The 15,057-nt window shown below is 43.9% G+C and overlaps 1 protein-coding gene across 3 annotated transcripts in view; it reads right to left on the bottom strand.

Annotated features, from left to right (window-relative positions):
* Window positions 1-15,057, bottom strand: part of NTRK2 (neurotrophic receptor tyrosine kinase 2) — a 411,482-nt gene that overhangs the window by 6,481 nt on the left and 389,944 nt on the right. For all 3 annotated transcript variants that reach the window (XR_003035866.2, XM_010808129.4, XM_024995505.2), the window contains one exon: window positions 132-290. Coding sequence is in view for 2 of the 3 variants with exons in the window: in XM_010808129.4 (XP_010806431.1) it covers window positions 132-290 (159 nt within the window). In the remaining variant the exon portion in view is untranslated. The remainder of the gene's footprint in view (window positions 1-131; window positions 291-15,057) is intronic.

The raw sequence follows: 15,057 nt of genomic DNA, 5'->3' as shown, positions 1-15,057 counted from the left end.
GGCCATGGGGAGGTGCTGCTCCCAACAAAGCCACAGGGACGCCACAGGAGAGCATTTCCTGGCTTCCAGCCCAGGGATATCTTTCAGTGTTAGTCCTCTAGGCATCTTGGTGCTGCTCACCACACACGCACCTCGTTGTTCGACAGCTGGTACCAGGGCTGTTTCCCGTACGTGAAGATCTCCCACAACACGACCCCCAGGCTCCAGACGTCACTTTCGGTGGTGAACTTCCTGTACATGATGCTCTCTGGGGGCATCCAGCGAATGGGCAGCATTGTGTGGCCACCAACCTGGCAGAAAAGGGGTAAGCAGGACGGCATCAGTCACCTGAAAACCAAGTTCCCATCATCAGGGGAAAAAGTGTGGAAGGGAGATGGGGTGCATTTTTTCCCTTTATTTGTATTTATTAATTTTAATTGTTTATAAGGCATAAGGGAAATACAGTTTATCATCTCAAGCAACAGAGACAGAGGGCAAAGAGTGGTCAAAGTATTTTTTCTCATACTGTTTGCAATTCTCTTTCTCAAAACTATATAGGGGCAGAGATGGTGACTGGGTGGATATTCATCTTGTATAAAACACAAATGCACATACTTTCTGGTATGAGAATGACTTGATTGTCTAATTAACAAGATAACTTTGGCCAAGATAATGAGGGTTCAGGATCCAAAATGACCCACCAAGGGACTCTGTTTCCTTAGCAAAGCCACAGCTTCCTTATGCTTTAAACTGTCAGGAGATCACACAGAGCTGTCTTGAACATCCTTGTCACAACCCAGCAATGGTCAGGGCTGAAATGATTATTCCCATTTTACAGATGAGGCAACTGAGGTTCAGGTTGCTATGGACACAAAGAAATCAGGTCTTTGAGTTCAAGACTTTACTATGGCACTTCAACTGAAGTGATTTACAAAAGTAAATTGGTAAGTATGTAATAGGGAAGAACATTTTGTATTCTATTACAAGTTAATCACTAAAGGGATGCTGCGTATAAGCTTAAATTATATGTAATGGCCCATCTCTGGGAATCCTGCTTCCCAGCTAATGAGCATTAAGCTAAAATACCTTTGTTTAATTCACAGGAAACATCCCGACCAGGCCCTTCCTCCACTGCTGGGAGGAAGAATTTAACACACCCCTCCAGAGGCAGATGGGAACCAGGAAATGCTTGACTTTATCCCCTCCCCTCTTAGTATAAAAAAGTCTGAATTCTAACACAGGCAAGACGGCTCTTTGGGGCATGAGCCTGCCATCTTCTTGGTCTGCTGGCCTTCTGAATAAAGTGCTTATTCCTTGCCCCAACGACTCATATCTCGATTATTGGCCCGCAGTGCAATGAGGAGTGCAAGCTTAAACTCAGAGACAAGTATGGGTTTTGAAAAGCCCATTTTAGTAAAAACGCCAAGGCTGAGGCATTACACGGCAACAGCATTAGCACAGGTGAAGAAAACTTTGACCAAAGAGATTTATTATTTCCTACTTCCTGGAGAAAAAGTAAGAATTCCATGTATAGGCTTATAGCCCATCAAGGCTATCTGATTTTTGAACCGAGATCAGATTTATGCACCATCGGCCTGTGGGTGCAGGTCCCACTTTTCATGCTGGTGAACCCCAGCACTACCTGCCCAAATGCCAAGCGGACACTGGGGCAGTGGTTGCGTTCATAGGACTTCAGGAATTAGACTCCCCCGACAACTGCCAGCCCCTGAGTTCTGAGACCAATGCCACATAGAGTTTCTGCCCAATTACAATTCTCAGTGTCCCTTGGACAGCAAGGAGATTAAATCAGTCAATCCTAAAGAAAATTAACCCTGAATATTCATTGGAAGGACTGATGCTGAAGCTGAAGCTCCAATATTTTGGCCACCTGATGTAAAGAGTTGACTCTGGAAAAGACCCTGATGTTGGGAAAGACTGAAGGTAGAAGGAGAAGGGGACAACAGAGGATGAGATGGTTGGGTGGCATCACTGGCTCGATGGACATGACTTTGAGCAAACTCCAGGAGATAGTAAAGGACAGGGAGGCCTGAAGTGCTGCAGTCCGTGGGGTCGAAAAGAGTCTGACACAACCAAGCAACAACAGTAATAATTCTCATTTCTGACTCATTAAGGGAAGAAAATGGACTAACAGTGCCTAAAAAATGCTGCTCCACTCTGAAGTCCAAGGAGTGGAGAGTGTCAGAGATGTCTAATTTGTTGGTAATTTCAAATGATGCTCTTATTAGCAAAGAAAGCGCACATGTGAAAGGGTGCCCTCCTTTCTCTGTACGAAAAATACGGGTGTGACAAGCGGAGACGTAACTTGCCGGCACAGGGTTAGGGTGCCCCTGTAGTTTCACTCTTCAGGGTTTAAATGCATCCAAAGTTCAGGTGCTGAGTGTGGGCTTGTTGCCTTCCATCAGATTTCAATTTCATCACTCTTTCCTCCTTCTGCAGGGGCAGGCAGTCACTGGTAAATGACACTGATTTCCCTCATGGAGCTGCCTGGACATGCCTGTAAGTGATAATGGTACTCACCACCAGGGTTGATGTCCAAAACACAACCTGTACAACCCAGGTTGAGCAGAAGGGATGCTGGTGGTCATAGTGGGACAGCCACGTGGGCATGTTTCTGGCTGGTGGATATCCACTCAGCTCTGCAACCCTGAAACCCCATGTACCCAGGACTTTGGGAAAGGAAATCTACCAACATTTTCAGATACTTACAAACACTGGGACACCAAGCTGGTATGGGCCCCCAGGTGCTGGCAGCCCACACCCCAGCACCAATGTGGGAGGCAGTGTGGGGAGCTACGTGGTGCAGAGTGACATGGAGTGAGAGGTCTCTGCCTAGCTTTTTAGTGAAAAGACATAATTCTATCTTGTATGGGGATAGAGAAATTATTGAAATTGAAATATTGAAATTAGAATTAGAAAAATGTTGAAATCAGATAATGCATGCTCAGTTGCTTCAGTTGTGTCTGACTCTTTGTGATCCCATTGATTGTAGCCTGCCAGATTCCCCTGTCCATGGGATTCTCCAGGCAAGAATACATCCAATGAATAGTTGATCTGTGGTAGCAATGGCAGTTGCTGGTAGCAATTCCAGTACTCTTGCCTGGAAAATCCCTTGGACGGAGGAGCCTGGTAGGCTGCAGTCCATGGGGTCACTAGAGTCGGACACGACTGATGCGACTTAGCAGCAGCAGCAGTAAAGAGAAGACAGGGAAATCCTGTCTTCTCCATAATATCCATAATATCCATAATATTCATAATATCCATAATTATGGACCAATGTGGTGTTCTTTTGGCTACTTCACCCTCAAAGTATTAAGAGCTAGCTCTCCACACCTGCTCTTAGGTCAGGGTCTTCCCAGGTGGCACAGTGGTAAACAACCCGCCTGCCAGTGCAGGAGACATGGGTTCATTCCCTGGGTGGAGAAGATCTCCTGGAGGAGCAAATGGCCAGTATTCTTGCCTGGAAAATTCCATGGACAGCAGAGCCTGGAGGGCTAGAATCCATGGAGTTGCAAAGAGTTGGACACAACTGAGCGTGCACACACACACACACACACACATACACACACACACACTCTCTCCACATGTGTTCCTAGGTCAGAGGTGTCAAATATACCATAATCTGTAACCCTCCTTATTTCTTGGAGATCCACAATGAACAGAATTCCCTTGAAGTGTCCCAGGAGTTTGGCAGAAAGAATAGATTTAACTTTGTTTAACTTAGTGAACTGAATTAATTTAAATGTGTTTTGTAGGGGAGAAAGAGAGAGAAAGAGCCACTTACATACATTCCTAGAACTAGACAGTAAAAATCCCACTTTGGGACACATTAAACTATGAAGATGGCAGCTTTTGTATTCTTTGTGTGTTCCCAGCTGTGGTGCAGTGGACAATACTCAACTCATGACTTTAGATGGGGGCCAAAAGGTCCAGACTTCCAGCTGTAAAATAAGTCCTGGGGGTACAATGTACAGCATGGTGACTATAGTAAATAATACTATATTGCATATTTGAAAGTAGATCCTGAGAGTTTTCCTCACAACAACAAACAAATTTGACCTATATTAAGTAGACAACTATTAACTAGATTTATTCTGTGGTGACCATTTTGCAGTACATCAATTAGTTATGTTGTATAAGTATAGAAGGGCTTCCCTGGTGGCTCAGTCAGTAAAGAATCTGCTGCAATGCCGGAGGCTGCCTGCAATGCAGGAGACCAGGGTTCAGTTCCTGGGTCAGGAAGATCCCCTGGAGAAGGAAATGGCAACCCACTCCAGTATTCTTACCTGGGAAATCCCATGGACAGAGGAGCCTGGTAGGCTACAGTCTTGGGGTTGCAAGAGTCAGGCATAAATAAGCAACTAAACCACCAGACAAATAGAACGCTATATGTCAAGTATACTTCAATTTAAAAAGCAAAATAGGGAATTCCCTGGTGGTCCAGTGGTTAAGACCCTGCACTTAAAAAGCAAAATAGGGAATTCCCTGGTGGTCCAGTAGTTAAGACCCTGCACTTTCACTGCAAGGGGCACAGGTTTGATCCCTGGTCTGGGAACTAACCCACATGCGACAAATGAAATGCTGGGCTCCAATACATACTACTCCATATACTATTTCCTAGCTGGATAAACTTAACCAGTTGCCAAACCTCTCTGTGTCCTAGTTTTTTCAACTATAAAATGTGGGTAACAAAGAATATATACCTCCTAGGGTTATCATAAGGAGAAGGCAATGGCACCCCACTCCAATACTTTTGCCTGGAAAATCCCATGGATGGAGGAGCCTGGTGAGCTGCAGTCCATGGGGTCACTAAGAGTCGGACACAACTGAGCGACTTCACTTTCACTTTTCACTATCATGGATTGGAGAAGGAAATGGCAACCCACTCCAGTGTTCTTGCCTGGAGAATCCCAGGGACGGAGGAGCCTGGTGGGCTACCGTTTATGGAGTTGCACAGAGTCAGACACAACTGAAGCGACGCAGCAGCAGCAGGGTTATCATAAGCTAAATACTCAAGCAGACAATATTTGTGAGGGCTCTTTATGAATTTTAATGCACTAAATTATTTCTAGGTGTTGCTTCTTTCTCTGGAGCCTTTATTATCTTATTCTCTCAGTGGGAAGCAGCCATTCTAGATACAGTAAGAAGAGTCAACACTACTGGTTTCCCACGGAGGGCGGTCACGTCCTCCCTCTGCAGTGACCAGTACTGTAGGGCACCTCTCATTACAACCACTTCTCTCACAGGTTCTCTGTCCTGTGTTGCTCATAGCCAAAGAAAAGGCTCCTGTGTCCTTTAACGGAGGAAAAAAAAAAGGATTCAAATTTTGATTTACATGTTTTCCCATCTGATCATTTATTTTACACTTGCAGTCTCTTTGGGACAGATTTTTCACTGTAATGTTTCCAAGACCCCCTCTGAGATTTCACACATGCCATTATAAATAATGCTTTCCTTGTTCTAATGTCAAATGGGCCAGTGGTGGGAGCTTCTAATAAAAGTTCAGACAGGGTTCACGAGTTTTCTAAACCCACTTAGAACATATCCGAGTATTTGTTTTGCCACCTTTTCTCAGGAGTTTGGATCATGTCACAAAAGTGGCCCCCCCAAAATAAAAAGAAAGAGCCACCCTGGTTACAGAATACCGTCGCATTCCAGTCACAGTCACCGGGTGGTTTTGGATCTCACAACACCACATACTGTGCAGCAACAAACACAATGAGGTATTTGTCCTGTATTGTGCAACTTGGCAGCTGGCCCTCACACTCTTACTTAAATATTTGTGAGATGGAAAGTGATCCCAAGTATGACATGGGGAGTCAGAACTGCTGCTCTGATTGCCAGACACACAGTGGTGCCAGGAGAGACCTTCCAGTGATCAACCTTGGTCAGGAATGTGCTCTTCACTAAATGTACCAGAAGGAGCTGATACAACATGGGAAAATCCACTTAACTGGAGAGCTGACTTGGCTTACAGTTTTTATTTTCCTCAACCCAAGAGACTGGAATTTTTGCTCTGTAATTAACCACTTGCCACTACTTTCCCACCATAATCATCTGTCACCACACAGCAGCTTACCTTTACAAAGAATTTCTGCTCAGTGGTTTGACTTGAGCCCAGTAATTACCCTCTTGAGTAGACATCGGCTTGCCTTCATATTATAAATAATGCCCCTAAATTCAGAGAGTTGGAGTGGCTTATCTAGAGCCATACACATAACCCCTCCCCCAGGACACCCTGTGGCTCATTCTGATGGCTCACTTTGTGTTTCAGGCTTCTGCAATCTCCAGTTCATGCCCTGAATTCAGCCAGCAAACAGCTGTGGCTCCTCACCCAGGCCAAACCTACTCATGCCTTTTGGAAAGTTTGATCTATTTTTCTACCTGCTCTGGAATGTCTCTTAAAGACAAGTTCAAGTTCCATCACTTCAAGGAACTTATCCTCCCTGCTATAGCTCAGCGATATTTCTAAGTGCCAGGGAACCCAGCACCCCTTAGCACAGCTCTGGTAATACTGAGGGCACTCCCTATTCTTGCTAATGGATCACATGCCCAAGAGGGAAGGCTGCCGATCACTTAACGGCTGGCAAGGCTTGGGGGGCATTGGTTGGTAAGCAGACCATGTCTTCGAGTTTCTTCTGAGTGTTGATATTTGGGGAGGAATTTTCAATATGTTCCTTCAAAGAGATCAGCATTCAGTAATTTCCCATCCATTTGCCAATAACTTCTCTAAACTCATCATAGAACTGCCCTTAGATTAAATGGTTGGAAACTGCCTAACCTAATAGACACCCCAAATAAGAACCATTCAGTGAAATTCAAAACTTCTTAATAAAATGTAATCCAAAATACTGGTATTCACAGGGAGTATAAAAACTCTTTAAGCTGTGTATGAAATCCCATTCATTCCTCTGTACATCCTATACATTAATGTACAATTCTGTACATTACCATCTGTACAGTAGATGGGGGAGTCTGTGGTGCAGACTTCATGCTGGTTGATCTGGGAGTGAAGTTTAGGAAGATGTCATAATGAATAACATGAGGGAATGTTGCTCTGTAAGATGCTGACTGACATCTCATAGCCTCTGAAGTTGGAGAAAAAGGATAGAGACTCAGACTTGGAAAGTTAAATGATGGAAAAGGAAAGACTGGCTGGCCATCAAGGCCGCTAATCATTGTGACTTGCTTAAATCAGTGAAGCTAATCAGAACAATGTCTGGAGCCAGTGTCCATAAAGGGAAAAAAAAAATTCCATACTGCCTAAAGTAAATCAAGTTATGGAAAATAATGGGTTCTGTCATTAAAACATCTATGAAAAGAACTGTTTGTTTGGTTCTAAATATTTATTTCTATGACACCTCATAATTTTGATGGTGACATGTATATAGGATGATCTGGTGAAAAAAGTAAACTGTTCTTGGAGAAACACCTAGACCTAAGCATCCTTTAAATCTATGTGTTTGAAAGATGTTTGAACAACAAATCCTGGACAAAATCCTAAAAGGGCCTTCGTAACTGTCTTGTGTCAGAAGTCAATAATTTTACTATTTTTAAATCAACTTGGACACATCCAATCAGTTTAACTACAATATTTATTTCTTACCCAAGAAATACTCTTTGGGTACATACTCTTTGGTCACTAGGTTATAGATTGTGGAAATTTCCCCATCGCTTAACGTGCAATGGGTTTATTTTTCTACACTGGCAAACTAGGATTTAGGAAGGTCAAAGAACTTGCTGAGCAAGTGGAGACATGAATTGGTGACCAGCAGCAATAATAATCCACTATTTTTTGGAGCTTAGGTTCTTTCTTATTTTTTTTTTTTTAACAAACACACAAAGTATCTTTATCCCTGGTACAAGCTGAAGAGGAATATGCGATCTGTTTTCCAGGTACACTGGTTGATGAGAGGAGGTAACAAGCATAGCTCTCATTCTTCCTGTTGAGCGTCACGTAAAACTCATCTACCACCTTCCTTGCTCCCTCACTGTCTCCTCTTCTCTGACAGCATCTATTTTAGTGTGGATCCTCCCACTCTATCTCTGAGTCCCTTGCTCTGAATCGTCTCTCAAATTTCACTTGTCTAGTCCTCTTTCAAATGCCAACATTGCCCTTTGTTTTGCCTAATTCTTTTATCTCCCAAAGCATCATTCTTGTCCTCCCCACAGCTCATTCTCCAACCACGGTGATGCTTACTCTCCCCTCTGTGAATCTCAGAGGCATGGTGGCAGGCTGGAGCCCCTCTATAGATCCAAAGCAAGCGCCCAGCTGGCTTTGTAAAGGTGAATTTAAAGGCGAATAAAGTGGGTCAATGGTAAAGAAGAATCTGCCTGCCAACACAAGAGATGTGGGTCCATTCCCCTGGTTGGGAAGATCCCCTGGAGAAGGAAAGGGCAACCCACTCCAATGCTGGGAAATCCCGTGGACAGAGGAGCCTGGTGGGCTGTGGTCAATGGGGTCACAAAGACTTGGACATGATTTAGCAACTAAACAACAACAACACAGCTAATGTGGGACCTTCTAAACTCAAGGAGCAAAGATCAACGATGCCTGGGAGGCCACGTTCAACTTGTGGTCTTTAGTGAGTGAGTGATAACTCATTTGGAAGCCAAACATTTTACTCCCTTAGAAACAGGCAGGCCAAAGGCCAAGCCCCATTAAGGGATGATTAGCTGTCAGAGGCTTTTGGCTGCATTAAATATTGAAGAAACTCCTAGATCTCCTGATCACACTCTACACCCACTTGCTTTGTTTCTGCAGTTTCTCCTGAGCTGTTCCTTAAAAATTCATGATATCTGTAAATTTTAAGAAATAGTTGGACCTTATGTATTTATTTATTATGTACTGCATCTGTAATAGGAAGTTTAAAAAAAAGAGAGAGAGAAACAATTTGTGCAAAATCTTCTCCTTGGAGAACTTGGGACTGCTGTGGTCAGACTGTGAACACTTTATGACCATATCCAGGATCACATCTCCTATTACAAAGAGTGATGGCTGCTTTTGTGGTGTGTGGCTACCAAACCAGAGGATACTTCATGGGAAGTGATTCAGCCCTTCCTAGATGTTGTGAGTGAACAGAGCTCCATGAACACAGCCATGAATGAATGGGGTCAGGAGGAGTGCCGGGGATAACCTGGTCACCCTCTCTCTTCCAGTGGGAAATGATTATTGCCTCACCTGAAATCGCTGTCATTTACAGCCTAGAAAATCTTCCGTTATCTTTTATCAATCTGGTCATAGAGGGTGTGACACTAATTTCAAGTCAAGTGGTTTCTGGGTTAGTCAAAATATTTTCTGAATTTTTTTTCCCAATGAGAATTCGTTTTGTCTTTGTTCACCATGAAATAATAATATAAATAGTGGGAAAATCCCTTCTGTTTGTATACATTTTCTGCTTTTTCATAGCACTTCCATATCTATTAATTGTATAATAATGGTACATACCTCAGAATATGTTTGTGAAGATTCAATGAGTTGATATTAGAAAAGCTTTGTGGTACCACAGTGTGATACCATTTGCATGACATTCTTGAGAAGACAGAACTATAGGCCTAGAAAACCTATGGTTGTCAGGGCCTGGGAATTTGGGTGGGAGTTTGTCTTACAGATGTATGAGGGAATTGAGGGTGGTGATGACAACGTTTTGAACTCTGATTGTGGTGGCAGTTAAATGACTGTTTGCCAAAACTCACAATTGTACACTAAAAAAGGTGAATTTAACTATATGTCATAAAGCTCTCAGGATAACACCTGGTACACATTAATAACAAAAGTTCAAAACATATTAGCTGTTGTTACACTAAGAATTTGATTTCCTGGTAATCTTCTGGGGTAAGCCAAGCATGTCCTTTCATCTCAGTTTAAGAGATGAGGAATCTCTGGTCCCAGAGGCAATGTGACCTACCAGAGACCACACAGGTTAGAAGGCAGAGTCTACACCAGGACCCGTCTCTCCAGAAGCATTCTGCCTCCAGTCTGATATGGAGTCAGACTCAGGGCTAGGAAAGGCTCTCTGCATTCATTTGCTGAGGCTGCCATAACAAAATGCCATGGACTGGGGAGCTAAAACGAGACATTTATTTTCTCACAGTACTAGAACCCAGCATCAAGTTTCCAGCCAGTTCAGTCTCTGGTGAGAGCTCTGGTTTCCTAGCAACTTTGTGTAGCTTGTGTGACTGCAGGGAGAGTATGAACTTCTGATGTCTCTTCTTATAAGGACACTAATCCTGCTGATGGGGCCCCACTCTGTGACCTCATTTGACCTCAATTACTTCCTCAGAGACTCTGTTTTTAAATGCAGCCACATAGGGGTTAGGGCTTCAAGACCTAAATTTGGTGGGGAGGGACACACTCAGTCCACAGCACTCTGCTTGCTACTGCTCCCCCTTCTGATTCCAGAACACTCCCAGGAGGAGCAAGAACAGCTCCCAAAATGAGAAGATGCACAATTCTGGGCCAGAAGGCAGATCTGTAGTCTTCAGTCAGATTTTCAGGGCTTCCCAAGTGGTGCTACTGGTACAGAACTCACCTCCCAGGCAGGTAGACAAGAGATGCAAGTTCAATCCCTGCGTCAGGAAGATCCCCTGGAGGAGGGCATGGCAGCCCACTCCAGTATTCTTGCCTGAAGAATCCCATGGATAGAGGAGCCTGGCAGGCTGCATTCCATTCACAAAGAGTTGGACACAACTGAAGTGACTTAGCACACACGCACATCAGTTTGTTCATGCCTGCAAGTGAAGGCCCAAGCCACTGCTCTCTTCCCTTCTTAGGTAGATTTTGACAGTTTCCCTGTTATCAACTGATTCCAGAACTTAGCAGATGCTGTTGTTCCATAACAGCCCCAGATTCAGCTTGTTTCCCTGCAAACCTCAGGGCAATCTCAGTCCTCATCTTGTCCACCAACTCTACCCCAGCTCCTCTGGGGGTAGCTAAGAGAGAGTAAGCAGACCCTAGGACTTCCCCATCATTTGTAGATAAAGGCAGAAGGACTTCCCAGGCTCCATGTCACCTCAAGTGACATCCCTCATGGGTCCTGTTGCCCCTGCTTGTGCTCTCTATACAGTTTCAAGAGCCAACCACCTTAGTCTTAGAAGTGAGTGTAGTTTTCACTTGATTTTACATTCTCTCCAATCAGGAGCAAAGAAGTCTTCTCTCAGTAAAGCTTAAAACTGCAATTTTTAAGCTTAAATCATGTTTAGGAATCACATTGGGATCTAGAAATGAGGATTCTTCATTTTATCAATAAAGTGAAATTAAACAGTGATGCTAATGCTAATGCTAAGTCACTTCAGTCATGTCCGACTCTGTGCGACCCCACAGACAGCAGCCCACCAGGCTCCCATCCCTGGGATTCTCCAGGCAAGAACACTGGAGTGGGTTGCCATTTCCTTCTCCAATGCATGAAAGTGAAAAGTGAAAGTGAAGTCACTCAGTCGTATCCAACTCTTAGCAACCCCATGGACTGCAGCCTACCAGGCTCCTCCATCCATGGGGTTTTCCAGGCAAGAGTACTGGAGTGGGGTGCCATTGCCTTAACATCCCCCTTTCTCTGACTACCTCCCCACTCCTTACCCCACTAACTCTTATCCATTTTGATGGGGAGTTTCCCAGGTGAATCAATGGGAGGATGAAGCCTTTGGAAAGAATGAAGACAGCAGGCAGCCTGACGTGTGGTCCCTGTACCCCTACACCACTCAGCAATGGGAACTTGTACATTCTAACAATACATGCCTCATCCTGCCATTACTTTAGTGTTCAATATTACTGAGCTTACAGCCTCTTAAGCATTATGGGTTTTAGCCCAAGAGATCATCTGACTCTTTAGTACTTGAGACCAAAGCATTGCATCCTTTCATAGTGAAAAGCCAACAGGGACTGACCAGTCATGAGCAAAGGCAACCAGGAAAGCAGAAACTATATAGATTTGTGTCACTATCTAGGTGATCACAGTATGTTGGTTTAGTTCCAAAATTCCAATGTGAAATTGCTTCTATGGAAATAACTCAGAAAGGCTGGATTCCAGCTAACTTTAAGTAAAGGAAGAAATCAGTGATTTTCCAACAGTGTGTGGGGAGGGGGGGAAGCTTCTCTGTACTACAAACAGCATTCTCAGTATCAGTGGTAGCTACTGTGATTCTTGCTCTTCTCAAGGCATTCTGTTTAGTACATGGGGAAATAAGGTTTCTGGCTGGACACCACACATCTGTTCCACCATTAACTCCAGCTTGTTAGTTAACACTGAGGACCCTGTCAGAATGCACATTCCATCATTAACCAGAGATGAGGACTTAATACACCAGAGCCTATTAAAAATGAGTAAGTTATCTTTCTTCCCAGTTCATTCTGATACAGAAACTGATGTCTGTGTCCACGTGAATGTAACATTAATGGGAAAGCTACTTTCTCCAGGGAGCTCTGAATGCCTGCCTGGCATCATTATGGGTCCTTTTCTGCTATGTCTGTGATATATGAAATGTGCAGCGATTGTGACCTTGGTTATAATAGACACTGTGATTTCTTAGGATGGTTGTGAAAGCTAAGAAGTCATGTAATACAAGTAACTCTCAATTACTGAGTCCTCATGCTGTACATGATGTTCTGTGCTAAAGACAATACTCACACTTAAATTTCATTTTTTCGTACCTCTCCCAACATATCTACAGATAAAATATACCCATAGAAAATGCACGTATTATAAGAAACAGCTGTTTTGTGATTGTGAAACTGAAACTCAGCTTCTGACCAGCAGCTCTTCTTTTCAGAATGGACAACAAACAGTTAACAGTGGCTGCTGAGTGTAATGGAAAATCAGTGTCTCTGGATGCCTCTTAAGCCATCGCACCAAAGCACCTACAACTGCAGAAAGAAGTAAAAGACCAGCGGTTGGGGAGGAACTGGGACCATGTGTCTCCAGGCCTAGCACAAGGTGCTTATGGCCACTGTGGAATTTCTTTAAAGTCTTTAAAGAATTTAAAGATAAATAAAGACTTTATTTCATCTTTAACATCTTATATAATCACTGTTGCATTTGATTCCACAGCACATTAAGAAAAGTGATGATTTCTCCCTAAGTCATGTATTAAAATGGATACTTCAGAAACCTGGGCCGTGCTGATTTTGTACCTTCATGAGCTCCTGTTCTGGACATGCCAACTTGTGTCCAGAGTCTAGGCAGATACTTGTTTGAGAGGCATTGGTGGCAGAAATTAAAGTGTTGTAGGTCGCCAAGAGTCAGACACGACTGAGCGACTTCACTTTGACTTTTCACTTTCATGCATTGGAGAAGGAAATGGCAACCCACTCCAGTGTTCTTGCCTGGAGAATCCCAGGACAGGGGAGCCTGGTGGGCTGCCATCTATGGGGTCGCACAGAGTCGGACACGACTGAAGCGACTTAGCAGCAGCAGCAGCAGAGTCAACAGATCTGGTTTCTTGCTCTAGCTCAGCTAGTTACTAAGTGAGTGTAAATAAATACTTCCTATCATAGTATCTTTCATCACATATACATAGGAACGAAATCTTAGAAGTCTGAATCAAGCCTATACCCTTTCCCAACATGCTAAGTTCTAGAAAAGCTGGTAAACAGCCCAGTGGCCAGAAATAGGCAAAAAGAAATATTCTAGCAATCGCTTTGGGATGACAACAATAAGCCTGAACCAGGATCCTACACAGGCCTGAGGGGCCCCTTTCCTACTGTGGTCCATGTAGACACTCCCTCCTGGGGGTGCCCAGCATGGTGTCCTGCATCACAGCCCAGGGGTCTTCTCTGGTGCTGACAAGACTCTCCATGTGACTTTGGCCAAGGCATCACCTCCCTCGAAGCCCTAGGTTTTTCACATATAGAAGAGAGACCCTGTCATTATCTGTGAGGCTCCAGTGAGGCAGCTGAAATTAAATGTCTTACGTGGTAACACCCAATCCACGTGGCTTTATTTTAGTACATATCAACTCACTTACATCTAAGTACTACATGCACTGTGGGGAAACAGCATTGGATGAGATTAGGTCCTTGCCCTCCAGAGCTTGTTCTATAATCATAACACAAGGTGGGGAATTGATGCTATGGTGGAAATGTGACCAACGGCTAGGGCTTGTGACACTGGTGCCTTTCTGTCCACTCCTTAATTTACTCTTGCTTCCAGCCCCCTTCCATTTAGAAGTTGATATTAGGATGCCTGAACATTTGCCACTGTGTCCAGAGGATCACAGGAAAGGGAGAGTATTGGGAAAGGGCAGGAGAGAAGGTTGTCAAAGAAGATCAAGGTCCTGAGTCTCTGTTGAAGTTTCCTGAGAAGGAGTTGGTCACACTGCCCCATAGAGGCTGTGATGGCAAGGGTGTGTTAAGCTTTCTGGCCAATGGTCAAAATCCAAATAGCATGTACTACAGGCTCAGCCAAACACTTTACACATCTGATCTCCCTGAGCTGCCCTGAACCACAAGCTGAGCCAACACAGGGATGCCGAGGACACATAAGTCAGGAATCACCATCAGCAGCATGTGATGGAATGGAATCAGTGGCTTAGCCACAGATTGAGAGTGGGGGACATCACTTTTATCCCTTCCTGGAAGGCCTGAAGCATGCAGTCAGGGGTTGGTGAACTCTAAGAAGTCCTTCTGAGGATATCCTTCAAAAGACATCTCAACTCTCTTCATTTATTTCCACCCCTATGTTGATCTCCTGGTTGGGTACTTTCCCTCCCTCGGTCACTGTGTCAGCTTCCTAACTGCTCCATCACTTTTCTCCTTTTATTTATTTATTTATTTATTTTCTCTATAATTTTTTTTTTTTTTTTTGGCTGTGTTGTGTGAAAAGGTAGAGGAACCAGAGATCAAACTACCAACATCTGTTGGATCATCGAAAAAGCAAGAGAGTTCCAGAAAAACATCTACTTCCACTTTATTGACTATGCCAAAGCCTTTGACTGTGTGGATCACAACAAACTCGAAAATTCTGAAAGAGACGGGAATATCAGACTACCTGACCTGCCTCTTGAGAAATCTGTATGCAGGTCAAGAAGCAACAGTTAGAACTGGACATGGAACAACAGACTGGTTCC

Source organism: Bos taurus, chromosome 8, assembly GCF_002263795.3.
Source record: "Bos taurus isolate L1 Dominette 01449 registration number 42190680 breed Hereford chromosome 8, ARS-UCD2.0, whole genome shotgun sequence".
Lineage (NCBI taxonomy): Eukaryota > Metazoa > Chordata > Mammalia > Artiodactyla > Bovidae > Bos > Bos taurus.
The sequence above is the reverse complement of the archived record's forward strand: the minus strand, read 5'-3'. Positions and strand labels throughout refer to the sequence as shown.